Source organism: Monodelphis domestica, chromosome 5 (genome assembly GCF_027887165.1).
Source record: "Monodelphis domestica isolate mMonDom1 chromosome 5, mMonDom1.pri, whole genome shotgun sequence".
In the NCBI taxonomy this organism is placed as follows: Eukaryota; Metazoa; Chordata; class Mammalia; order Didelphimorphia; family Didelphidae; genus Monodelphis; species Monodelphis domestica.
In genome coordinates, this window is record NC_077231.1 from 24,964,597 (window position 1) to 24,992,188 (window position 27,592).

General features: G+C 49.5%; 1 protein-coding gene and 1 non-coding gene across 2 annotated transcripts; both read left to right on the plus strand.

Annotated features, from left to right (window-relative positions):
• The first annotated feature begins 666 nt into the window (after window positions 1-666).
• Window positions 667-27,592, plus strand: CTDSP2 (CTD small phosphatase 2). The gene is made up of 8 exons (XM_056797711.1): window positions 667-1,080; window positions 18,178-18,326; window positions 20,479-20,517; window positions 21,200-21,301; window positions 21,938-21,994; window positions 23,125-23,217; window positions 23,297-23,482; window positions 23,696-27,592. The coding sequence occupies exons 1-8, from the start codon at window positions 1,017-1,019 to the stop codon at window positions 23,819-23,821; spliced, it is 816 nt and encodes a 271-aa protein (XP_056653689.1). The 5' UTR covers window positions 667-1,016; the 3' UTR covers window positions 23,822-27,592.
• On the plus strand, window positions 22,768-22,836 carry MIR26-1 (microRNA mir-26-1). Its single transcript, NR_034967.1, has one exon. It is a non-coding gene; the product is annotated as a microRNA mir-26-1 (primary transcript).

Sequence of the window (27,592 nt, forward strand, 5' to 3'; positions counted from 1 at the left end):
GTGCGCTCTTCCTAGCATCGGTGCCTTGGATCGCTCCGGTTCAGTCTCCACCCTCTAGGACACCGCCCCAAGTTGCTCGGCCTCAGGGACCACGAGAGGCGGAGTCACCGAGGCGAGGTAACCCAGACTGACAGCTCCCCTCCAGCTCTGGAAGCTTGGAGGGGTGGGGGGGAAGAAAGGAAAAAAAAAAAACAACCGGGGACCCAGAGACGCTCAGTTTAAATAGGAAGGGGGCGTGGCCATGGAGGAGGTAGAGCCTGGGATCCGGAGAGGCGTGGCCCGAGACGGCTGGAATGTTGTTGGGTCCTCGCACCGCATAGTAAAGTAGGGCAACGCCCTCTTTCTCCGGACTGGCCAATCGGGGAGCAGGAGCGGTTTCAAGTCCCCCCCCCGCCAGGCTGCCCGCCTCCCACCCCACCCCCCTCCGGGATTCGCTTTTTTTTTGGGGGGGTGGGGGGGTGGTAACAAAATTGCTAAGGAGCCGGAAGCTTCGCCAGCCCAGCCCGATCGCACGTGAGGGTCCCAAGACCGAGAACATTGCCCCATTGCCAGTGGCGCAGGGCCGGGTCCCGGAGCGGGAAAAGCCCGGCGGAGAGGAGAGTTGGGAGGAGGAGGAGGAGGGGGTGGGTACAGCAGCCGCGGGTTGTTTATCTGGAGTACGGAGGGAGGGGGGGGCCTGGAAACTGCCCCGTGTCCCATTTCCTCCTCTTGTTTTCGCTCCGGATTCTCCATGTTGGACCCCAACTGAGGAGCCCGGAGCTGCTGCCGGGGGATCCAGGTTGGGGGGACCTGGGGGGGTGGGGGTGGGGAGCTGCTGCCCGGGCCGCCGGCCCTCCTTGCAGGCCGCCTCCCTTCTCTGCCTCGGGGAGGGGGACGGAGGGGGATGTGAACAGCCGAAGGAGCCGCCTCCGCCTCCGCCGTCGCCGTCGCCGCCGCCGCCGCAGCCCCAGAGCCGGCCCCCGCCCAGGCCCCCCGTCCCCGCCCGCCCACCCATCCCGGGCCCGCGGGGTTGTTAGATGGAACACGGCTCCATCATCACCCAGGCGCGGAGGGAAGACGCCCTGGTGCTCACCAAGCAAGGTAAGGCCGGCAACTTCGCAAAACTTTGCCGCCGCCCCCTCTGGCCTCCGCGGGTCCGCCGCTGCCCCCGCCGAGTCCGGCACAGCTCGGCTCCGGGAGGAGGGGCGGGGCGGCCGCCCGGAGGGGCACGAGCGGGGGATGGAGCGGCAGCGGCGACCCTCCCCCGCCTAGGGGCCCGGCCCGGGCCGCCGCCTCCCGCGGGGGGAGGGGTGGGGCTGCGCGGCAGCTGTCACCCAGGCCCGGGCCTTCCGCCCCGGCGCCCAAGTGGGGGAGTGGGCGTTCGGCCGACAGGAAGCCAGACTCCCCGCGAGCCCCTCCGCCGTCTCCTGGTTTGGGGGACCTCGAGGTCCTCCCCGCAGCCCCCGCGGTGGCCGCCAGCTTGCCCGTCTAGAACTTGGGACCCAAGTTCCCCGCCTTGGAGCCCAAGGATGGAGATGGGAGACGGGAGAGGAGGGCCGGTCCGAATCCACTGAACATCTTCTCTCGGACCCCGGCTCCCCAGCCGCACCCAGCTCCGCCCCCGCCCGTGTCCCGCTCTCGGTCGGGCTTCCCCAGCTCTCCGGCCCGCCCTTTTGGATGAGCCGAGGAGCTCCGGGCAGGCGGGAGAGGAGACCCCCCCCTTCCTTCCCTAGCCTACCCTCTCGGATCGGGCTCCCCCGGGAGACAGCGCTGCACAGAGCCGCGTTTGTTTAGCTCGGGGCCCCGGTTACATAATTCGCTTGATGGCATCAGAGCCGGCGTGTTTCCGAATCGCGCCGTGGGAAAGTGGGAGTTTTCCCGGCTCAAGCGCCTGGATTCTCCCGGACTGTGGTCTTGTCCGACAGAGCAAGGGGCTCCTACGGCCTGGGGGCTTGCTCCAAAGCCCGGCTGTGGGGGCTGGGGTCGAAGGACCCTCCTGTGGAGAGCGGAGCCCGAGCACTGGAGGGCTTGAGATTTCCACCGCGCCCCCTTCCTTTGGGGAGGGACCCACAGGAAAATGGGTGCAGACTGGGGGCGAGGAGGAAGGAGTGCTTTCCCGGGGCCAGGCTGGGCCAAGAGCAGGGACTTGCCCAATACTGGGGGACGAGGAGTAAGTTGAGCCACCCCGGCCTGAGGAAGGGGAGAAGTCAGGCGCCTGCCGCCCGCTCCTTCCCTCGGGCCGAGATCTAAAGGAAGGCTTTAGAGAGGGCTTTGAGCTGTCAGAGCTTTGGGCTCCTTGTACCTTGCCATGAATGTGCCTTCACTTCACTCCTGCTATTAATAACCGCCGCTGGCTGAAATGCACCCATTCTCCCAGCTCGACTGCCCGCCAGAGCCTGGCATTCCAACTGGGGCAGATGGAACTGGTTTGGTGGGGTTGAGCCTCGTCCCGTGTTCCACCGAATGAACCAGGACTGGAGCTGGGCCCCTTTCCTGAGGCTCTCCCCTCGGTCCACGCTGGCAAATGTGCCTTGGGTTGGCCACAGCCTTCCAGAGATGGGGAGGAGGGGGGTCCTTCTGTGTCCTGGCCATGGAAATTGCACGGTCTCCGGCGGCCCCCCCTTTCTGGTACTTTGTTCTTGAACTGCGTTGGCTTGTGAGGATCCTGCCTTCTCTTGAGGCTGGAGAGGAGGCAGCACCTGGGCTTGCTGAGGTCCACAGAGGAGGGAAGCCTTCATCCTTCTGGAGAGGCCCCACAAGCCTGGCCCCTCTCATGTGACACAATTAAAAGGGAGAGGAGGTATCTTGGGGGTATATGATGCCCCCCTCCACATGCACACACAAAATGAGTTCTAGGTAATGGTTTCTCTCCATGCACTCCCCCCCACACACACACCTAGTTATGACTGGGGTTTGTTTTGGGGAGACCTTAGTAGTCAGCAGTCAAATGGAGACTTGATCAAGTTTTACTCGTTAGAGGGTCCTAGAATCTGAGCTGAAAAGCACTTTACAGGTCACCTAGCCCCACCACCACATTTTACTGGTTAGGAAACTGAGGCCCACAGAGGTTAAGTGACTTTGCCAAGGTCACCCAGTTAGTCCAAGGCTTGTTTTTGTTGTGAATGTTGAAGAAGACTGTAAACAGAATCCAGCTCCAGTATGGCAGTGAAGTTGTTACTTTTTCTTGGTTTATACTGGCTTGCATTAGCTGCTCTCTCTCCTTCTTTCTCTTTCTCTCTCTCTCTCTCTCCCTCTCCTCTCCCTCCCTCTAAATAAGAACTTTCAAACATGCAGGTTATTATTCATACACTTTTCCCCATCCTTTTTCTGTACCGATTAGGACTTTTAACTCTGATAGATTTGATTCCACCCAACAAATTCTAAGTCAGCTTTCATTTGGTGCTAGACACTGCCACTGGCAAACCCTTAATAAATGCTCTTGGTGGTTCAGATCCCTTGTCTTTAACCAGAGGGAGGGAGGTTGGGATAAATTACTTTGGGGGAAGAAGAAATTTGGAGAAAGCCTGGAGCAGTGTGCTCAGAGTAAACAAATTGCTCTTAGCCAAGGTGTCTTCAAAGTGGGGGAAGCCCAAAGGTAGAAATGATGTTTAAAATCTTTTCTTAAAAATTTAAAACACAGAAGCCTAACACAATCTTTTTTTCTTCAACTTTTATTTTTTAAGCTCTGATTCCCTGAGCATTGAGAGGCCTTGCTTTGGGGTCAGTTGATGGGTCAAAAAAATTATAGAAAGAAATGAGAGAGCAAAATTTCTTGAAAAGTCGAGGGAAATTTGTTCTGCTTCTCAAGACAGATAAAAGCCTTTCTGGGGCTGGCCATTCTAGGGCCTCTCTGGACACTGGACAGTCTCCTATTGAATATTGGCTGTCCTGGGATGAGCTCATCATAGTAAGAGGAGGCAGGGATTGCTTCCCTTGCTCCTTTGGGGAGCAGGAGAGAGGAGTTGTCCCCAAAGAGGACACACCCAATAACTCCAGGCAGAGCTGGGACCTCTCTGTTTGATATCAGTGGTCATTCCCTTTAGGGAGAAAATAAAACTTGGGTTTCCTACTGTCACGTCTGGAACCTGGCATAGAGAGCAGGAGAAAACTGAACTAAACCCCAGCACTTTTTCCATCCTACGAGCTATTTCACTAGCCACTACAGCCTTGGAACCTACATAAGAATGAATCTGCATTTGGATGGTGCTTGACAGTTTGGTCTGCTGCAGACTATTTTCTAGAATTCTGGGCCCTGCTCTTCCCCCCAGGTAGCTCCCTTCCCCTTTCCTAATAAAATGACTACACATACATCCCAGGCAGCCAGGTCCCGAGGGGGCTGGAGCTGGCTCTGCTCATGACTTGAGGAATACCTTCAGGAGTTGCTGTTAACTCCGCATTCGGGGGGACAGGACTTGAATGGGGCTGCCTTCTGCATTCAGAGTGTGCTCTTGGGGGGCTGCCCTCAACAGCATTTCCCGCCCTCTCCTCCCAGCTTTCTCCAGGAATTCTTCTGTGGGAACAGAAAGTCCACGTATTGTAGGTAAAATCCCTTCCTGTCAACCTCCACAGAACTTGGCAGTGTCTTCCTTTTCACCAGAATTGTGTTTGGTAGAAATCGAAGTCTGCGTAGCCTAGCATTAAAGCAGACTTGCTGCCCCACCTCTCACTAATCCATTAAGAAGAAGAAAGCCGCAGTCTAAGGCTTGTGGGGCAGAGAAGGGAGACAGAGCCCCAAGTCTTTCCCCTGCACCCCCTCTTATGGACAGTCTTTTTCCTCCTGGCCTGTTTTGAAGTGGGTTAAGGGGTGACAACAAAGGACTGTCAGTACTTTGGCCATAATGCAAATACTACTAGATCTTGGACGGCTTCAAGTGCCTTTCTTAGAGAGGAATCCATGAAAAGAGGCTACGATAAAGGATTCCTGACCCCAGAGGAAGGGCCTCCATCTCTGCCCCCTGGGAGTAGCCTGTGAATGCACAGATTCCTCCCTTGCAACAATAGACCTTGCTGAGGGATTTTACCCCTAGTGAAGAAGGTGGCAGAGAGGTCTGGCATAGGGGGTTGAGGGCCAGTCTTGGGGTTGAGAGCTGACTCCTAGGAACTCAAGGACCTTGTATCTCTCAGTGCCCTTCCCCAAAATCGTGAAGACTTAGAACTTAGAGATGAGTTATTGATCTCCAATGTGGAGGGAGTTTTCACACCAGGAAATCCTCACACAGGGATTCCTCTTCCCTACTCTCCTGGTCTGTTCTCCTGCCTCACCCTAAAAAAGAGAGACACTTCTCTTACCTCCTGCCACACTGCCAGGTGAATAGATAACCAGGACAGTGGGGGGGGGGGGGTAGGGAAGATTTGGGTGAGATACTGGTTTGGGGAGACAGTACTTTCTTGTGGAGGCGTATCTATAAATGTAATTCAATAAACATTAATCACCTAGCAAAGTTTCAGAGGAAACAAGCCACCTTCTGTGTCAGGGATCCTTTTGGGGGTGGGCACAATACAGCATGTACAAAGAAAAGCAAATATAAGGTAATTGGGGGGTACTCACAATTGGGGGACTTCATGGAAATGGCACCTGAGCTGAGTCGTGAAGAACCCAAGGGTTCAGATGGGTGGGACGTGAGGAGAGAGCCTGAGATTCCAGCTGGAATGCTGTTTTTCTGGCATTGCTCAGCTTCCCAAAAGTAAATATGATAAATACTTGGAGTAACAAATTATCATATTTTTAAAAATGACTTGGCTCAATGGTTAGAGAACCAGGCCTAGAGACAGGAGGTCCTGGATTCAGATTGTGGCCTCAGACACTAGTTGTGTGGCTCTGGGCAAATCACTTAACCTCAATGCCTAGCTATTACCACTCTTCTGCCTTGGAATAATACACAGTATTGTTTATAAGACTCTAAAAGGTAAGGGTTATCTTTTTTTAATGGCTTCAGGTTGCTTTGGGATTCTACGAATTACTTTCTTATAAGATTTGGACTCCTTTTAAACAATTGTAGCATTGGAAATGAGAGAGACAGGGACTTTGAAAAGAAATAGAGGTTCTTAAAATATAGTTTCCTGATTATTACCATTCACCACTCAAAAAATCAGCCAGAGTTAAATCAACTGTGTGAACAGAAGGGGTTAGGCTAGCTAATCTGGGTGGTTTGCTTTAGGGCGAGATTCAGAAGATCACAGATGTTTTTCATTGTTCATTCTGTGGGAGTGAAAAGGAAAGCTTGGCCAGTTCATTCTGTGTGTCACTAGGAGGACCAACAGTAGATTCGTGCTGAGGTGATGGGCTCCCCACTTTCTGAACTCAAGGAGGGCAGGGTCACCCTGGAATCCCTGCATAAATGCTGCTTCCCTCATAAAGGAGACAGCAGAAATTATGCCAAGGACCAAGTAGAAGTTTACTTCTGGGACCTCTTAGCAGCAAAAGATGCTTGGAGCCCAGTATCTCCATGCAGTTGGTCTTCAGCCTGATCTGTTTTGGTATTCTGTCACCTTTGCCCTTCCCCACCCTAATCATCCCAGAGGAATAAATGTGTTTACATCACCAGGCCCACTTCCAGCCCGCCCAGGGAAATTTACAGAAAATCTCAAATGGCAAAAAACTTGGGGGATCATTGAGTTAGAAGCGGAACAGTTGGTCCTGACACACACTTCTCAGCAGAGACAAACCAGAAGGAGGGCAGGGAACAAGTCTGGAATGTTGGAAAGGTGAGCATAAGAATAATAACAATCTGGAGCTGAAAAGTTTAGAATTTATTCATAATATAGCCTTGTAGGTAAGTAGTAGAACCATCGTTATCCCCCTTTTACAGATAAGGAAACCCAGATTAAGAAAGTGACTTCCCCAGCCACTACCCCAGATCTTCTGTATTTCACTGCCTCTCTGAGCCACCTTCTGAAGGAACACTCTGGCCTGGGATGATGGAGTAGAAAGAGCCCAAGACAAAGTCAGGGTGACTTTGGCATGTACTTCCAGTGTGACCTCAGTGCAGGTTACTCCACCTCTCTGGCTTTGAAGGAAAATTACATTATATGGTCTCTAAAGGCCTATTTATTAGTTTGAAAATCTTAGGTTCACCCTAAGACCCAGAAGTCTCAGCCACTTAGCAAAGCTAGATGAGGGGACCAGAGGAGAAATTCTAGGCACCGCCCACAGTCGAGCTTACAAATTGACTCTTTTCCTTTAATTGAATTGAGTCTGCTCCCTTCAGATAAGATAAAGAATGTTAGTGGGGAGAGAGAAGACTCTTACTTTGTTTCTCTCTGTGGAATCTGAGCCTTCCCTATGGCAGAGAACATACATTCTTGCTTAACCCAGCCTCCTCTTTAGAGGGCAGAAATAAATCCACATAGCTAAATGTTGCTACCAGGAGATAGATAACTCCCAGTGTCCTTTCTTTTTTTGGCCTTAACCCAGCTGTGTCAAGGACTTTTTGGATATTTTTTAACTCTTTTCTGTCTTAGTAATAACTTTTAAGAAAGGCGGGCAAGGGCTAGGCAAACAGGGTTAAGTGACTTGCTTAGGGTCACACAGCTAGGAAGTATTTGAGGCCAGACTTGAACCCAGGTATATTCTATCCACTGTGCTACCTATGTGCCCCTTACACCAGCTATGAGAAAGAGTAATATTAATCCAGAAATAATTCATGATATTGAAGTCTTGAAATCCAGTAAACCACAGAGAGAGAGAGGGAGGGAGGGAGAATGAGTATTCTATGAGAATGAGTATTCTATTCAGCATTGCCTTCATCCTGGTCCAGACTATCCCTTTCTCTGTGCCAAATTTTAATTTTTCAAAACTGTCTTTGATCCTGTGGGGCCATTTGAGTTCAAAGAATGTCTTTGACATAATAATCCACTATAGTAGCTCCACAGCCTAAAGTCCCTAGGCCCAAGAGTTCTTCTTAGTTCAATAATTGCTAACTTGCAGCAACCATGGGAGGAAAAAAAGATCCAGTCATCAGGACAGATGAACTGGTAGAAGCAATTTTTCCATCTAAACAATTCTACTCCTTTTTTCTTCACATACTCCCAAAAGCCCCCTAAACAAGCCTGGAGATAGAGAGTGAGTTAGAATCCCATTCCCCGTGATCTGAGCAGATTTTGCAATGCCAGCCCTGACCTCAGAAGAATAGAAATCCTAGGTAAGAATTGTCATGGCCATTGAGGAAGAGTGTGTTCTTTCTAAATCTCCCGGGACTCTCCCCCATTCTGTCTCCTGAAGGTAGAGGGGCCCCAGCACCACAACAAAGAAGGAGCTTTCTCCCCCTCAGCCACATCTTCCTCCACTGACTCCCAGGAATTGGCATGTTGGTACCTGTGCTGTCTGAGGAAGGTCTTGATGTCACTGCTGTCCATATTTGGGAGTAAATGTTGACACATTCTCTAATATAAGCATTTGCCTTTAGTAGATACTTGAGAACATCCAGTCTTTCCCTCCTTGTCTGTTCGAATTTCAGTTTGATTAAATTCAACAGGTAGTTTTAAGTGTCTGCTGAATGCAAGTCCTGTCAAAGAAAAAAAAGTCCTTGCCAGCCCCCATAGACTAGCCTTAACCCTACTGAATGCTGAAGGAAAGGGGACTCCTTTCCCATAGGAGCACAGCTGAAGAGCAGAAAAGGATCATAGAGTGTCAGCTAGTTTTTTTTTTACTTCCCATTTTACAAATGAGGTAACTGAGGCTCAGAATCCCTGCTGTCACACAGTAAGGGGGCAGAAACTGGTTTGAACCCAGGTCATCTGACTCCAATTACAGCACTCTTTCCACTGAATTATGCTACCTCCCCCTTGAGTTTCTGAATTTTCTTCCCTATCTGAATTATCTGGCTATCTTACAAGGGCCCCAGGGCCTCCTAGATAGGCGCTTAGTCTCAGACTTTATCTGGACCTCACCATCAGCATTTATTTTAAGCATTCTACAACTGCTCTTTCCTCAGAGTTGTTTGGACAGCTACTTCTTGAGAAGCTGAGGCTGAAATCTGACAGCAAGTATCTTCTTATATCTCAGAAATTACCAGGATTTCCCCCTCAGATGCACAGATCTTTTCTCTGCTCTCTCAGGAGTCTTTTTGGGAGAGATGGAAAGGATGGCAAGGCCCTGCCCTACGGTCCAGCAGCATCAAAGAGAATGGGCATCTGGTTATATAATTAGGCTCCCTATCACCAATGGCCACCTCCTAAATTCTCAACATCACCTGTCCCATTAGAGGGATGGATGTGTACATTCGGTTCCAGCTCACTCAGAAGTCATCTGCTGACCCCAGAATGATTCTTCCTCTCCCTCCTACCCCAGTTGTAGAACTGAAGAGAGCACAGTATTTCATAAATCCCAGGGAAATTTTATTCCTCATCTGCCCCCAGCAGACCCTGAGCACAGTTTTCTGAGTTTGTGGCTTGGGTTTGGGTTTTTGGCAGTTACTGAAGAGTTGGCACTATATAGATATCATTTGAGGAATCCTGAAGCTGCCATCTCTATAACCAGAATTGTAGATTCCTGGGGGGGGGGGGGGGGGGCAGCTGGGGAAGGAGGCCCACGGACTGGAGCAGGAAATCCAATCCCATTCCACATGTCCACCTCCAATTCCATACCCGTGTCTATTTTAAGACCAGGTTAGTCAAAGATTGCATTCTGGACCTAGGACTCCCTTGACTTGTCCATGGCACAGACAAGGAAATCTAGGGCAAAGGAGAGATTGAGCCCAGCATCAACTTCTTTCTCCAGATTGCCATGACACATGAAAGCCCTCAACTGAGAGAGGACCTCCACATCCCATGTGGCAGAGTAGAAGCTCTCCAAGACTTATTTAAACATTTAGAAACTTGGAGCTGTCCTAGGAAAGGTAGTTGCTTGTTTAACTAATATGACTTTCCTTCTCCCTTGACTGAAGAAGGAAGCTATGCACCTGCTTGTGCTGAAGTCCTCAGAGTGGCTTAGAAAGACTTAGAGAACTGGAAGGAACCTCGGCAGTTGTCTAGACCAACCTCTTTTTTTGCACTGAGGCCCATGGAAGGGAAGTTAATTGACCAGGGTCACATCAGAGATAGGATTTGAACCAAGGTCCTCTGACTCCAGAGCTCTAGTGCCTTTTTCACTGAACCACATTGCTCTTCTTGGCAGTATTTCCTTTGAAATGTCCTGTCTGTACTTACTTGTATGATACCTAGTATTCAGAGGTACCAATCCTGCCACTTAACATTTCAAGGCCTTCTCCCCAATTCCCCAGTAAAACAGACGAGTCAATTCCTCAAAAATAGCCAGGGAAGGAATCTGGGTGGGGGGGGAGCAGAAAGGAACAGGGCACAGATCCTGAGAAAGTTGTGCCTTGCCTCCAAGAACCAAGGCATTGAGCCAATGGCAAGACAGAAATGCTCTAAATTTTCTTCCTTTACTAGTAAGAGGCCATTTTGTAGCCAAAACCCAGCCTATTCTTTATTTAACCATCGGGAGGGAAAATGAACCAAGAAAAAAAATTTCCTCTTTGATTTCCATGCATATTACATTCTCAGAGACAGGAAAGAACTTTGAGGATCCTCCTTTGGTTTTGACCAACACCATTGCTGGGATGTGAGACTGTCTGTGGGTATCAGCAATGCCAACATTTTTAAAAGGATTAGTTTTCAGATCATTCCTAGAAGGTGCCATTTCTGACCTGAGAGAGTTGGGTACCAAATGGCCCAGTTAAGATGTTTTCTTCTGAGGCTTCTCTCTTATTCAAAAATACTGACCATCCAACTAAATACATCATGCCCAGTATTTGTAACCTTGTCTTCAGTGGAAGTGCCACCCCAATGTAGAGTTGAATCACATTTTAGAGCTAGAAGGGACTTTAAAGATCAAGTCAAACCTATTTTGTTGATTTTTTTGTCCCTACCTCATTAGCATAAAACTCCTGTGGGTGTGAGAACCGAAGGGTAGAGTTCTCAAGGAAGGTCATTGGATTGTTTTGGTCTTGAGGGTCAAGGGATCATGGATATAGCTTTGTATTTGGTCCTAGCACCATTTGGGCATCTGCCTCTTTGACTTTCTGTACTGTTCTTCAGGACCTTTATCCACGCCCTGTGGGAGGCCTCATGCCTTCCTGCTGTGAAGCCTGTGCTTCTGGCCAACTGAAGGGGCTCCCTCTTCTCAGGCTGGGTTTGCTGTACTCCCCATCCTGAAAACAGATGTCAGAATCAGGGAAAGCAGCAGTTTGACAACAGCTAGACTTGCCAGGAGGGGAATTCTCCCAGTGCCAGAACACTCCTGATCCAAAGAGGTGCCTGGAGGGATCATGGGCTTGCTTCTGGAGAGAAAATGTAAGAATGTTCATGGAATAGGAGGAGCTGGAAAAAGAGAAATGAAGAGTTGGCTCCCTGGAGGAGCCTTCCCAATCTCAGTCTTCCTCAGCCTTTGGAAACTATTAGTTTATAATAAAATTACAGACCTGGCTCAGCCGTAGAGTAGTAAGTAAGGAGTGTCCAAGATCTCTGGCCCAGAGCAGTCTTCTTCCATGACTAAAGAGAACTTCTTCCCCTTAGACCCATTGCTCCCACCCTGCCTCCCTCCATCCCCCACCCTCACCCACCCCCATTTACTCTGCTTGAGGACAGCTCCTTGCACCTGGCTTAGAGGAACACAAAGCTGGGACTGAACTGAAAGGAATGATTTGAAAGGCTAATTGACTGAAGTTTCAGATCCCACTCGGGTGTGTAGTTTCCCCCTTCCCCTTTAAACCAGCTAAACAAAGCCAGAATTGAAGGACACCCTCCCCAAGCCCCCTCTGACTGTTCTCTATTGTCCTTACACTTCTTCCCCAATGGTTTCTGCTCTGGAGAAAAAAACGTGGACAGTTATTGAGACTATAGGTTGGAGCAGAGGTCCCAAACTCTTGAGCATTTCATTGCCTGCCCAGGTGTAAAGCCAAGGTTAGGCCAGAGCTGGATAGTCTATCAAGTCACTCACCAATTTGTGACATTTTCTTGCTAGCTCCTCTTGCCCTCACAGGAGGAATAAAATAAGTTAGCATGATTTCCCCCAAAATAATACCTTGAATTTGTGTAGCTCTTTGCCCTGGTTGTTTTTAGAGACAACACGTCTTATTTGTCCTTCTTAGGGACCTATAAGGTAAGTAAGATCATCATTATTATCACCATTTATAGATGAAGAAACTGAGGCACAAAGCCATAGCTTTGCCCACTGGTATTCTTTCCATTATGTCAAACCAAGGCCTGGCAGCTTTCATGTTTTGCCTCTCTCCAAGACCCTTCAGCTATGAGATGGTGTGAGTAAAGTGTTTTCATCCTCCTGATCATTCTTATGGCTTACCCCCGTACTGGCAGTGTCCCTCCAGAAGCCCTTGATGACCCAGGAATTGATCGTGAATTGAGTAGACTATAGAGTATCTACCATCTGCAGGGCATGCCAGGAATATTTGGTGATATCTGTGTTTTGGGCTGAATCCAAGACAATTTGACTTGATAGCATTCCCTTCTGGGCGGGGAGAACATGGTGGAGACTTGTGTATTTAGGATTACCTCAGAAGGCCTAAAGGAGCAGTCCCTCCCAAACTGAAATTGCTGGGAGAATTGAGGGAAGCAAAAGAGCAAGGCCTTCAAATAAAGGAAATCAAGAGCACAGACCCAGCCCCTCCTTCCCTCCTCATTAGGCCTCTTACTAGTGAAACTGGCTTTGCTAGCTGGTCTGGGAGAGCTACCCTTTGTCTCACCTCCTTCAGGACTGGCCTTCTTGAAAGCCCAGGTCAGACCTGGTCTTGCCTTTGGGGTCAAAGCTCTTTGTGTCTTCTAAAGTCCGGCAACTGATCATTTGTGTTAGACTTTCCAAGATCCTCAGGCTCTTGAGATTTCAGAGCTTGGCAGGAAAAAGGCCCTGCCCAGCTGATGTCAACCTAGGCCCCACACTGCTGATCTTGCTAGTCAGAGTTGGGCTTCTCGAGGAGAAGCTTAAAGGGCCTGGGCCCACACTCTCCCCCGTCATTCCCTAGCTCACAGGATTACTTCTGCCTTTAGAAAATGCTAGAAGCTTTTCTGGTCTGTTCTCTTATAGAGACGCTCAGGGTGTTTGACTTTGTAACCAAACAGCAGGCAGAGTGAAGTCTCCAGCTGTGGCTTCATCTTGGGGCTGTGGCTGTCTCTTCTGTGTTATGTTGTGGCAGCCTTAGTCAGAACGAGGTTTCCCCTCTGGATTTCTAGTTATATAACACACACACATTTTAAAATAAAAACAGGAAAAGCCCAATGAGCTTTCCCCTTAAATACTGACTGCTGTATTCTCTGTGTGAATAGTTAGCTTGATGTAGACATTCATTAGAAATGGAGTGAGAGCACGAAGCGTCACTTCAGCCATCTTGTGCTTGGACCGTGGACATTCCTAAAAAAAAAGTTCTCTAGGATCCTTCCAGTTCTGAGATTGTGATTCCAGAATGGAGCTGGGAGGGGTGGGGTGACCCTCCCACGCTGAGAAAATGGACCAGTAGGGTTGTTGCTCGTGATTTTAGGCATTGGAGTAACAAGAGAGCATCACCACTTTATGTGGTGAGATGGACAGCAGGGAGCAGAGAGGAAGTGAGATCTCTGAACTTTGCTGGCTGGAAAGGCTGCGGGGACTTAACCCATCTGTTTGTGGTCTCTTGGTCACCCCAGGCTGCACCTGCCGGAAATCCTCTTGTCTTTCATGTTGTTGTTCCTGTTGAATGGCAGCGAAGTTTCTGAGCAGGGTTGTCTGCTACCTGGTGCTGACAGGGAGCGGTCTACTCCTTCTGCTCCGTTCCTGGTTGGAAGGAGTGCTGGGTGGTTCTCTCGTCCTTCCTCACAGGGGGCTGTCCTGGAGATAGGCTAACCCTCTGCCCAGGGAGAAGTGGAGACTTCTGCTGGAAGAACCCGCATTGGGAGTGAGCAGTGGGGACTAGCGTCCTAGAGCAAGCTTGGCCGTCTGGGATCTTCTCAAACTCGTCTTCTGCTCTTCGTCCTCCCTCACCACAGCCTCTGCCCTACAAAAACCCAGACCTTTGGCCTTCCACGTTCTTGTTCCCATGTCGCTCCCACCTCAGCCAGGCCACATGGCCCAGTGGCAATGGGCAGGGGGGGAAAGTGAGCTTCTTAATTGCTCTGTGTTCTGGACCAAACCACTGCCTGCTTCAGAGCCTCCTTTGGTCCTCCCTTCAATGGAGATAACCTTGAGACCACTGCCCTGGAGGGTGGTGTAAAGAAAGCCACTCTGTGCCGTGGTGGACACTAAATAAATGGGAGCTCCCACCACCGTCTCTATTCTGCTCGTTTGAAGTGTAAAGGGACTCTTCGGGCTTCATTGTCCCCTTTGGAAAAGGAGGTCTGGTCCAGTTCTTGGTTCCTTTCCTTGGTTTCCTAACGAGGTCAGTGGCCTCACAGACCTTGGCTAGTCCTACCAGAACTCGGGACATTTTCGGGCTCGTTGAGCCTTGGCCACATTGCTCGGCTGAGTGGGTCTCTTGCACCACCTGCTGGCTGGGAGTGAGTTTTGCTTGTTTCTCCATGCTACAGGTAACGCGCTCTTCTTTAGCCATGCCAGAGATATTCCGAGATGAGGAAAAAGAACTTGAAAGTCATGTTTGTTTGCAGCATTAAGTGCAGGCTTTGGAGACCATGGAGTTGGAAATAAGCAAGGCTAGTGGTGGAGATGAGGAGGGCCAGTCAGAATCATAGGGAAAGAAGAAGCAGGCCAGTGACCAGACCATGGAGTATGTTAAGGGAAGTAGGAGGCCTGGGAAGGTAAGGAGGAGAGCAAGCTTGCCATGAGTATCCGGTACCAGACCCTATAGTTTACATTTGATTCTGGACGTAATGGGAAGCCCCTGAAGCTCAGGGCTGAGGGGGAACAGACTTGTACCTTTAGTAGCAGTGTGGAAAGACAGCTTGGAGTGAGGAGGCCAAATAGGAAACAACATTGTAATAGCCCAGGGGGAGCTGAGAGGTAATGAAGGGCTGGACTAAGCCGGCAGCTTATGTGAGTGCTAGAGATAGCACAGAAATAGAAACGGCGAGATTGGCCATCAGGAGATCTTCAGGATAAATAAGAATGAAGGGTCAAAGTAGACTCTAAGATTGTAAACCTGACTGACTCCAGTACCTTCAGCAGCAATAGAGAAATTCAGAAGAATGGTTTTGGAAGGGAATGAGTTCTGTTCTGGTCACTTTGAGTTTAGGGTGCCTAGAGGACATCTATTTCCAAATGTCTACTAAACACTTGGTGATATAGAATTGGAGCTCAGAAGAGGGTATAGAAGTTCTGGAGCTGAGAACACCAAGAAGATAGAGAGAAAAAAGGTCTAGAATTGAGTCTTAGGATACCCCATAATTAGAGTGGGGTTGGAAGAAAATTAGGAAAGAACCCTGTCAGGAAAATCCAAAAAGGAGAACCTATCCAAGAGGAGAAGGTACTCAACAGGGTCAAAAGCTGCAGAAATGTCTCAAAGGATCAGTTTAAGAACAAGCCCTTAGATTTGGCAGTTTAAAGATCAATGGGTAACTTTGGGGAGAGCAGATTTCCAAGAGTGTAGAAGAGGCCTAGGGGTGGTGGTATAGACCTGTAATCCTTCCTCTTGGGAAGGCTGATGGTAGTGGATCTTTTGAGCTTTGTGGCTTAAGCATCTATACCAGGTCAGAAATGGAACAAGTCAAGAGTTCCCATGCTGAACAGTAGTGGGATTGGATCTGTGATTAGCCATTGTATTCCAGGATGAGCAAATTAGAGAGACCCAGTCTTTTAAAGGGGAAAGAAGTAGAAACATTAAATAATAAATTTTATTTTTCAAGAATTTTGACTAAAGAGAATCAGTGGGGATATCTAATAGTCAGTAGTGGGAAATCAGATCTGGTTCAAAGGATAGAATAGATTTGGGTGTGTTTGGTAGGCAGCAAACAAGGAGCAGGTAAAGACTTGACAGATGGAGATGATGGTATATGCAATTTCCTGAAGAAGACAGAGGGAAAGATATCAAGGGTGCAGGGAGAGGAGTTGGCCTTGATTGGAAGGGCCATAATCAGAGCTGACATGATGAAGGAATAGCAGGAGTGATGTCAAGAGGCTTTGAGATAAAGAGAAATGAAGAGGAGCACCCAATAGCCTTGATTTACTCAGTTTAAGTAGTGGAGAATGTGGCAGAAGCAGTGGTGTAGACAACTGGAGAACAGAAGAGACATCAAAGGGCTTCTGTGGGGAAGAGGGATGGAGACTCAGTCACAGAAGAGTAAAGGGGGCCCTCACTGAGATCAGATACAAAGGGGTAAAATCAACATCACTACATGACTTCAAGTTAATCCAATCCATGAATTAGAACACAGAGGCCCAAAGTTGCAGTGGTAAGATACATTTGGGCAAAAGCACCCGAACTGGTTACCTTTAGAGTTGAGATTTGGAAAGGAGAATGTAGTGATGCCAGAAGAAGAAAGTCCAGTGGGGTTGGAAGATTGGAGGAGATAATGAAGAGAATGAATGACTTTAAGAGGAATGAGGTATAGGAAGAGATGGGAATGAAGAGAGATTATGGAAGAATGTTCAAGGCCTTCACTGTGGAAGTGAACCCTGATGGATTATGATAGGACTAAAGGTGTGACCAGCCCTGGGTAGCAAGGTGGACTGGAGGCTGGGTCAGGGGAATTGAGGAACTTGGAAGTTAGGCTAAAACGCAAACATGTATGTTGAAGTCCTTAGTGTCAGGACAGGATGGGGAGAATGTGACTCAGGCACAAAATACTTTGAGAAATGAAGGAGAACAGCCTGAAGATCGACCAGGAGATAACTGTGATCAGGATCTGGATTGGGCAGTAAATTTGGGTAGCATGAATCTCAAAGAAAGAGGTTACTGAATGACGGCTTTAGAGGGAGATTCACTAAGTGGGGAGAAGAAATATTCTGACTTGGCTTTGAGTATTAGTGAATTGGAGCTAAGGAGAGGCAGAGGTGGCTGGTGGATGAGAGAAGATATGTCCAGCACTGGAAAAGATGACCAAGAATTCTGTGTGGTGGGGGATAACCAACCAAGGAATGGCAGAAAGTGGAGAGGACGAGGTCTAAAATGGAAGGGCATGAGTGCATTATAAAGCAGGAGATGTAAAGCTAGGCAGATAATGGGGCAGAACACCCCGAGTGTAGGATTGAGGTGGTTGGGGGTGAGTGAGGTGTTCTACTTGCTTTCCATCTTCCTCCCAAACCCTGTGAGCTCACTGCTCAAAGTGTCCTTATCCCTATTTTACAGATCAAGAAACCAAGTCATTCTGCCTGAGGTCAAAAAGATAGTGACAGGTCTAGGATTTGAACCTAGGTCTCCTGGCCCCAAGCCAGCATTCTTTTTGCTGCTCCACGTGGCCTGCCATTTATAGCTGACAAACACCCTGCTCTTGAAGACAGGGGATTCGAAGGTACCTTAGGTGGACACCCTGGTGGTGGAGTGATGGCAGGAAATGGACAGGGGTTAGCCATAGGTTGAGATCTGTATTGAAGGGAGTGAGTGTTCACAATTGGAATCTTAGGTTCATCTTACAGGTAATGAACCTTATTCACTACTCCTAGGATTTAAATTGGCTAGTGGTAGAGAAACTTGTCTGCTGAGCAAAAGGGAAGAAGGCAGCCGGGAATTGCTATAGATAGTCATTGCAAGTGGATAATCCAGATGTGAGTAATTGAGAGTTAGTCATACATCTTCCAAGGAAATTGGGAGTGGGGGGTGGGGGGGTGATTTGAGGAGAAAATAAAGCTTCATCCTCAGAAGGTTTTGTGGGTTTTCCTGAAGATTTTAACCTGATGCTGAATGGGAACTCCACACTGGGTAAATAATCAAATAGGCTCAGAAATGCAGCTCTTCTCTGTTGGAGAGGGGCTGCTGTTTGTTCCTGGAACACACCGATTTTGTATAAATTTGCACTTCCCATTTATTGCCATTTCTTTGGCCTTCCTCAGTTTAACAGTGGCTGGCTTCAATGCCTTGGGTGCCAGAAGCCACAGTTGGATGCCTGAGTTCCTACATAGCCTGGCTTCATTTTCTGGGATTAGTTGTAAATCCTCTGTACCTCCCATCAGCACCTACAATCTCCTCTGCCCACCAAGTGAGGATGCTGGGGGAATAATGAAGTACAAGAGACTCTGCCCGTAGGAGCATCTCATTGGAATTGGAGGAGTGCTATCCAGAGAGGTGCACTGCCTCTCACACTTTGTTACTATCTCTGTTCTAGGTCTGATCTCCAGGTCCTCTCCCAAGAAGCCTCGTGGACGTAACATCTTCAAGGCATTTTTCTGTTGCTTCCGTACCCAACATGTTAGCCAATCAGGCTGCAGCAATGAGCTTGCCTCATACAAGGATGAAACCAACACCATTGCCAAGGTAACAGGGATGCCCTGAGAAATGGGGGTGGGAATATAGTGGAAGGACCACCGTTTATTTGCATAAGAATATAAAAACCCTGGCCTAAAGGTTCCTAAAGGCCTAAAGAGTGTTCCTTATAGAATTATTCATCTTGTTTCTAATTCTCCCTGTTCAGGCTATCCTCATGACTTCTGGGTGTCAGCCATTATTGTCTTAACCCCATGATTCCTTAGCCCACTTATGTCCCTGATTGGCAATCCTAGTAGAACTTGGGGAACAGTGGTCTCTCCTCCTTTGTAGTCTTTTCCATCAGCTCAGCTGCAAAAGCTCAAAACAGTTCTTCAGGCCCGCACCTAAATTCTCTTCTCAAAAAATCAGTCCTCTGTATCTGCTTCCTTTAAGGATTAACCTCACTGACTTCACTCCCTCTTCCTGTCTAGCATTCTCCTTCGCACTTCATAAATTTAACGTATACTCTATTACTCTACCTCTGAATGGTAGACTCTGTAGCCATTCCCTCTCTCTTTTTCCTCAGGTAGATTATACAATCCTCAAAGAAAGAGAGAGTGCCTTCCATTTTTATGTCCCTGTGACCAAATCTAGCCAGTTTGAGATAGCAACTTTTAAACTTCTTTGCAGCTTTAGGCTTTTTTCAGATTCAGTTGTGATTATATTTAAGAATTGGAACTTGTTTTTTCAGATTTGGGGGATCCAAATTCCTGAGACAACCTCCACAAAACATTTAGAAATCAAATTTAAGAAAAATCATTTTCCCCCCAAAAGGCTTAGTCAGGGTAGTTTCTAGAGATGTTATGAGTTTAGTTAGGCCATACTGTACCAATCCCAGTCACAATAAAGTTGTCAGGGTTTTTCCCACAACAAAGTTTTAATAAGTTGATGGAATCTGAGTATAGGCCAAAACATAAACTGTATTTCCTGTTCCTCTTTTTTGTTTTATTTTGAGTTTTTTGTTTAAGTTCTCTTCCATAAAGTGACTAACATGAGAAAATGTTTTCTATTATTGCATATGTAAAATCTCTGTCAGATTGCTTGCTGTCTTAGGAAGGGAGGGAGAGAGAGAATTTGGCTCAACATTTTTAAAAAAGGCAAAGGTTGGGCAGCTGGGTGCTCAGTGGTTTGAGAGTCAAGCCTAGAGACGGGAGGTCCTAGGTTCAAATCTGGCCTCAGACACTTCTCAGCTGTGTGACCCTGGGCAAGTCATTGACCCCCATTGCCTAGTCCTGACCACTCTTCTGCCTTGAAACCAATACACAGTATTGACTCCAAAATGGAAGGTAAGAGTTTAAAAAAAATTTTTTTTAAATAATAAGGCAAAGGCTAAAAACTATTTCTTATGTATAATGAATGAGAAGAAAGGAAGAAAGAAATTAAGGGGGTGGAAATCCGTTAAAAAATGACTTCTTATTCCAGATTATCATATCCCTGAGAAGAGGTGATACATATGCTTCCATGGATCCCCCTTATTTCAAGGGCAAAGCAAGAGACCAAAATTGAAGCATTATGTGTGGGGTGAGCCCGAGTCTGCCTCTTACATACTTTAGGTCCTGAGTTGATCACTTTAGCTAGTATCTTAGGATCTTTACTAAGTTCCCTAGAATCCTTTTATTTTTTTTTAAACCCTTACCATATCTTACAATCAGTACTGTGTATTGGTTCCAAGGCAGAAGAGCAGTAAGGGCTAGACAATGGGGATTAAGTGACTTGCCCAGGGTCACACAGTGTCTGGGGTCAAATTTGAACCCAGGACATCCCATCTCTAGGCCTGACTCTCAATCTACTAAGCCACCCAACTTCCCCCTCCTGAGTATCTTTCTGGACAAATAGAAGGAGCTGAGAATCCACAGGCCTTGTAAATATATATATAAAATATATGTACATAAATAATATATATGCAAATAATCCTTGTAAATAGGGGAGCAAAAATTGGATTTCCCTGATGCCCCCTTTCCTTCCGTTGTAGCCACCATGTGTCCCAAGGTCTTTTTTTGTGTAACTAATGTGGCCTTAGCCCTAGAGAGCCACCTTACACCGCGGTTGCAGCATGAAGGGTTAGTATTTTTCAGGCCTGGTGTCTGAAACAAGGCTCAGAGAACACTAGAGGGGGAAACGGGGAGTTCTTTCACTGACACTTTTTCATTTCTCTTTCTAGTCGGATCTGCTCCAGTGTCTTCAGTACCAGTTTTACCAGGTATTTAATTGTTATTATTCCGGCAGGGCTGTTCTGAGCTTGGCCCTGAGACTAACTTCCTGGGCTTTTGCTTGGCAAGCTGCTCTATAGAGAGGCTAGGAAATCCCTAGGATTTGGGATGGGCAGTTTGCTCTTCTTGACTCGGTTGGACAGTCCCCGAGATGTGGGGATGAACAGTGCTTCCTTCTCAGAACCTCTAGCTATAAGAATCTGGGGGGGATGGGAGGGAGGCAGCAAGGTGGCTCAGAGGATAGAGAGCCAGGTCTAGAGACAGGAGGCCATGGGTTCAAAGCTGGCATCAGATATTTCCTCTTTGTGACTTCCTGGACAAGTCAACCCCAATTATCCTAGCCCTTACCCCCCTCTTCCTCCTTGGGAACAATACTTAATACCTCTTCCAAGACAGAAGGTGAGGGGTTTTTTGACAGCTATTCTAGGGAGCAAAATATTTCTGGTGATCCTTCCTCTGGCTAGTCCTGTACCCCAAAGAGAAATTTTCAGGTTTCTCTCTGATTGGCCACGTCCCCAGAGAGGTGAGGAAACTAGGGAATCTGCTCTGCCTCAAGTTTTTGCGCCCTGTTTACCTTCTATCCACTCCCCTCCTTGCCTTGCTCCCAACTTTCCTGCCGAGAACCTAGTTATCTCATTTGGAGAAATGATGGCAGCTTGACGTTGTTTACAGATTCCAGGAACGTGCCTGCTTCCAGAGGTGACGCAGCAGGATCAAGGAAGGATCTGTGTGGTCATCGACCTGGACGAGACCCTTGTACATAGTTCCTTTAAGGTAATCTGCCTTGTTGGCCCTCTTGCTCTTCCTGGCTTGGTCCTGAGAGCTCGGCATGACTGCCGCGATGCCGTGATCACGCCAGTGCAGCTGAGCTGGCCCTCTCCAGTTCCGCTGCACGGCGGGCAGGGAGGGAGAGAAAGACAGCCCGGGGGGGGATGTAGGCGAGCTGGGGTGGAATGGAAAGACCCTCTGCTTAGTTCAGAGAAGAAAAGAGAGGAAGGCTCTCTCCTAGACTCCCACCTGTTCAAAGAGCCTTCCCTTCACCCCCACCAGAGAGAGCCACGAAGAAGCAGCGGGCCGGGGGCCGCTGCGGTGCTTTTCGGCTTTCGTTCCTCTTCCGACAGTGGTGATGACTTTTGGCATGGAAGCCCTCTCTGAGGGCAGCAAGCTGGAGGGGGACTCCTTAGTATCTCTGCCACTAGTCCAGCACGAAGCCAGCACTCGCTGAGAATGGGCTCCAGGTGGCTGGAGCGCCAAGTCGGAGGGCCCACGTTCAAACTTAACCCCCAAGAGCCCTGACTGCTCTTCTGCCGGGGAGCCAATACGTAGTATTGATCCTAGACAGAAGGGAAGGGGACGGGGGAGATCTCCGTTTTCTGCTAGGCTGACTCCTTCCTTAACCTTTCCTTCCAGCCAATCAACAATGCTGACTTTATAGTGCCTGTGGAGATTGAGGGGATCACTCACCAGGTAAGCAAGCCCCTGAATAGGGATGGGCTTGAGCCTGGGGCCATAGTGGGAGAAAACCAAAGTGACGGGCCGCGTGGCGGAGGCAGCAACCCATCCCAAAGCCTGAGGGGCTCAGGACAGACCCTGGTGTCTCTGTGGCCTATTGAGAGGGTGAAGAACACTATCCACAGAGAGGGCGATGAGGTCATTGGCACGGCCCTCGCTGGGATGGGTGCTGCGTAAGGGCTCCTGGGGCTCCTTGGTCAGTTGGCGCCATTTGGTGGGGCCTAAAGAGGCCTCGGTCTGGCCCTGGGACACAAAGCCCTCCTGAGAAGGGCTCAGTGTGTCTGAAACACTGCCCACCGGAGGGCGCCGCCTGGGCCATGACTGAGCTCGGAGCCATTCCTGAAAAGCCAAGCAGAGAGGCGCTGAGCCAGGGAAGACGGAGCCTCCAGAGGAGTGGAAGGTGCGCCGATGGGCATTCAGGGACCTTGTTCTAGCTGCTCTTGGATGCCAGACGAGTTGCAGAAGAGCAGAGACCAGCTAAGACTTGGTGAGCGCTCCCTCCTGGGCAGCAGAAGTACAGCGTTGTATCAAAGCAAGACAGCCAGAAGCCACACGCCAACGTCTTAGGGGGAGGGCCGCAAGCACCGAAGGACACCATTGGAGCGCTGCCGGGAGGGAAGGAGCCCATCGAGAAAGGAACGGTTTTGGAAGAGGCAGCATTTTAAGGTGCCTCGAGTCCCCTGCCAGAGCTGAAGAGAACAGCGAGATGAGCCAAGGCTGCGGCCAGGTTCAAGTAATCCAGGATAGGCTGTGTCCAGCTGCGGGCCTATCCTTGATTGCTTGTTTCTGGAGGTGGCCCACTGCACCCTGCCAGAAGCAGACGCTCCGGGCCTGGCCCCGGCCCTGCCTCCACGTCTGCCTTCCCTTGCCGTGGGCCACGGAAGTGGACTTGGCTCCCAAGCCCCCGGGTGGGGCCTAGGAAGAGGCCCAGCTAGTAAGGCGGAAGGCTTCTCGTCCGAGCCCGCACCGGAGCTCCAGAGAGGAACGGGTTGGGAGAGTCGGCCGACGCGGGCTTAGGCCCTTCCCGAAAGCTGTCAGCCCTCCCAGCTTCGCCCTTTCTCACCGCTCCCCCCGGTTTTCTCCAGGTGTATGTGCTGAAGAGGCCTTATGTGGATGAGTTCCTGAGGCGAATGGGGGAGCTGTTTGAATGCGTCCTCTTCACTGCCAGCCTGGCCAAGGTATCCGGGAAGCGTGGAGGGTGGCAGGCAGAGAAGCCGAGGAGGGCCTGAGCCACACGCGTGTCCTCTTTCTCCTCAGTATGCTGACCCTGTGACTGATCTCTTGGATCAGTGTGGCGTGTTCCGGGCCCGCCTCTTCCGAGAGTCCTGTGTGTTCCACCAGGGCTGCTACGTCAAGGACCTCAGCCGATTAGGGAGAGACCTGAGGAAAACCCTGATATTGGACAACTCTCCTGCCTCGTACATCTTCCACCCAGAGAACGCAGTGAGTACCCCGGGCTCCGGGTTCTTTCCCGCCCCCGGCTTCCGTCCTGTTTATTGGGTAGGGAAAAGGCCATCCGTGTCCTAGGGCTCGTGGACCACCAGGAGTATTGCTGCAGCCCCTTTTAGGCTACATGGAAGACGAGGATGGGACTCGTCCTGAGACCCAAGGGCCCCGGCCCCCAGCAGCTCCTCCTCTTGCCCGTCTCTTCCACAGGTGCCTGTGCAATCCTGGTTTGACGACATGGCAGACACAGAGTTGCTGAATTTGATACCCATCTTTGAGGAGCTCAGTGAAGCAGAAGATGTGTATACCAGCCTTGGGCAGCTGAGGGCACCTTAGACTTCTCCATCTCAGCGGGTCTAGAACTGCAGGGGACTGTGACACACTGTGCCTTCGCTCTCAGCCAGGAAGAGATAGCAGAAACAGGGAGAAACAATGTAAAGTGAGTTAGGGCACGTTAGATGACCATGTGGGCAAACAGCAGACCAGTGACACCTAATACCCCCTGCTCCATGAACTGGGCGTTAGAGGAACACACTGTGTGAGCGTGTATGTGTGCGGGCATGTTGGACACCGACACCATGATGATTCGGGTGGGGGAGCCAGAGCTCGCCTCCTAGAGAGTCGGTCCAGGAGCCATTGACCTCTCGTGGGAACAAAGACCATTCCGTGCTCTGCTGCCAAACCTCGAGTCTTCCCTGGGTGTGTAGAGCCTGATGTGTAGGCCACCTGGCACCACATTCAAATGCACACTATTCAGACACTTCCCTTGAGACCCACAGCAACCTCGGGAAACAGGTGGTTTTTAAACATCCCAGCAATCCACACTTTGGCCTCACAAACGTGGCCGGGAGGGTTGGGATCAAGGAGCCACTCCTGCCCTTCTCTCCCTGGCCTGGAACTTCGGTGCCCTCCTTTCCTCTCCTTCTTCACCTCCCAATTACAATTCTGAAACCATGGGCAACCCTCAAAGGAGGACAGAGAATGAGTTTCATTGGAGGGGCTCGGTTCATTCCTGAATAATCTTGGGCTCTGGGCTGAAAGCTGGGGGACAGGGGAGTCAGAGGCTCGTTCCCACTGCTCAGAACAAATTTGGAAAGCCAGAATGTCTGTCCCTGAGGCATGGATCAGATTATAGGTCTCTAGAGAAAGCTGGAGAGCCAATCTGTGCAGGGATCCTTCTTCAGAGGACCTGGAAAGGGCAGCTTTAATGCTGCCGACACTTCCAGTTCCTTGAGCATAAAGGAGGAAAAGGTTTCATCTCCTCCAGGCAGTTTAATTCAGGGAAGTTTGGGACGGTGAGACCTTTGCATGGGCAGCCTCGAGGACACCTGTGTCCCCTAGGTGGAAAACAAACAGCAAGAGCCAACAGTTGGTTCTCTTGATTACGGTGTGCTAGCTTCCTGCAGATGCCTTAGTGACACAGAAAAGAGTGGAGAAAGAAGACCCAAGGCCTGCTCAGGGCCGAGGTTTCAGAATCCGTATGCACTTCAGTGTCTGCAGCATGGTCCCGGGTTCTCTTCTAAAAAGCGTTTATTCGTATTAAGCCACATGTACAAAATGGAAGGTCTTCTAAGTTTGGAGGTTTCGTGAGGAGACCCCCCAAGTAAGCAGCACTGGCTTGTAGGCTTGGCTTCTGCTGGAACAGGTGTGCTGTGGAACTAAAGGAAGATTCCCTAAGAGGTAATCGGCAGTCAAATCTCCCCACCTTTCCCTGAAGGAATTCCACACTTGTTCAGGTACACTTGAAACTCAGCATTCTTCTCCACCATTCTCTTTGTCTGAAATGCTTGCTTTCTGGGGGTGGGGGAGATGGGGGAAATGGCCAATTGGGTGAATTGGCGGGGGGGGGACAGAGCAGCTTTTCTGTGTTCTGGTGTGCGTTCCGATTAGAGTCCCTCCTTACTCAATCTTGGTGCCAATTCTGATCCCTCCCATTGTTGTCAGGTTTCCATCTTTTCTCCTTGGTTTTATACCAAGATGGTGCCATGGAACACATGTCCAGGGACCCAGAAGCTATGAAGACATAGAACTGAAATTTCCTAGAATCTGTTTTCTTTCTCTAGCTACTTCTCTGTGGAAGCATTTCCTAAAACTGACTCTTGGGGTAGAATTGGAGGCCAAGTCTGAGTGCTGACAGAAACCTCCTCCAAACCAACAACCAAAAAACTGCCCAAATCAAACAAACCTAATCAGTCCCGTCCCACTCTTAATGCCAAATTCCATGGCCAGTTATCACAAGAGAGTAGGGGAGGGGGGAGATTTGGAGCTTGATCCTCCACCTCCAGGCCATTATCTACTGCTTCTTAAGGGTGGGAGAGCAGTGGTGAAGACATTCCTGACATCTGGTCCAAGCCCAACTGCCTTTGCCATTAGGGGCTTTGGGACACTGTCCTGAAACACGTGAGCAATAATGAAAGAGACTGGGCCGAAAGACGTTCCTCAGCCTCCGTTCCCAGGCTCCCTCGCTGCTCTGAGTAAAGAAGGGGGGACGCTGACATGCCTATGTTGCCTCTACTGAGATGCCCTCCAAGTGTCCAACAACAAATGTCCGTGTTCCCCAGCCCACTGGGACGTGCGCTTGCTGTCTCTCATAGGAAGCCCTGTGTCTTTGGCACGCCAGCCATTTGTTCTTACTCAGCTGTACATACGCACCCTGGCCCCTCTAGCCGGTCTTCTTGGTCTTCCAGTTAAAGCATGTTCCTCATCCACCTCAGCCAGATTTGAACAGGACCTTATGCCAGCCTGGAGCGGCCCAAAGCCCTTAGAAACAGTTGTTTGGACAGTGGTGTGTCAGAGGGTTGGCAGGGCTTCCAAACCCTGGTACAGACGTGAGTTTAGTCTTGGAATGAGCTAGGACTTGGGGGGTGTCTTTTCCAGTGGTCCCCTGGGGGATGCCCTTTCCCCCTCCTCTACTCTAAAGAGCTCGAGTCCTTGAGCAAGTAGAGGGCTTCTCGACAAAGGGCGACCCAAGTTCTTTACCTCACCTGGTTCTGAGCCAAGCTCAGCCAGGGTGCCCCATGGAAGCTAGGTCTCATTAGAGACCAGGCCACATGTGTACCAGCCATTCCAGGAATACTCCCTTCTGCCAATTTTAGTTCTTTAAAAGTTGCCTCTTCAGTGGCACAGTTCTAGTGTCTCTGATTGGGCTTCTGTTTAGAAAGAGCCGGATGTTCACATCCCTCTCATAGGGGGAAGCTTTAAACAAAGGGCCGGTTTGGGAGAGGGTCAGGATTAAGGGTCTCAACTCTGCATATTGTAGAGAGGGTGCTCTTCAAAGGCCTGTGGATCCCAGACTGGGGAGGCAGAGAGCAGTGTCTTGGACCTGAAAGACAATTGACAATTGGACCATGAACTTGAGCGTTTAATTGCTGAACAGGGAAAGAAATATCCTTGGGTAAATTTGCCTTAAGAGAGTCTGGGACTTTTTAGCTCCCTCCTGCCTCCCAAAGATGTTGACTATTTTGTAAACTTGTAAATTTACCTTTACTGTTTTATATAAGAACCCAGAAACTTTGGATGTGCTAATCATGGAAAGTCTAAAAAAGTAGCCAGCCTGGCCCTGCCCCGAAGCCTTCTTCTGGGAGCCCCTTGTGCCATAGTAAAGAATTCTCCGCGCCCCAGCCGCGGGGGGAGGATCTCCCTTTGTATTGAACCGGGAAGGAGACTGTTCTCACTCACTGCCTCTGGGGGGTGCAGGGAGAATAAGGGAGCCCAGGGTGTTTGGTTTATGGGTTACTCATTCTGGGTCAGCTCTGCAGAATGGGGCTTTGACCAAGCTGTGGGCTGGGGCTGCTGCCCGGCCAGCCGCCTTCTTCCGCCTCACAGGCAGCCTGCTTTCTTGTAAGGACCGTGGGGCGAGAGTTACTCTTGTGCTGCCTTTCCACTCGAGGGTCTGGAACGCTGGCTTGGGGGGAGACCGGGACTGCGCCCCACGTCACCTGTGCTATAGGATTCCGACTACCCTGGTTACAGATTAATGGTTTCTTGGAGAAATTTGTTTTATTCCAAAACTTGAAATGTTTGACGCCATTAAGTGTCTGTTTATATTTTTGGAATATTTGTATTACTTGCAATTCAATAATAAAAAGGTTTTTTTTTAAAACCCAA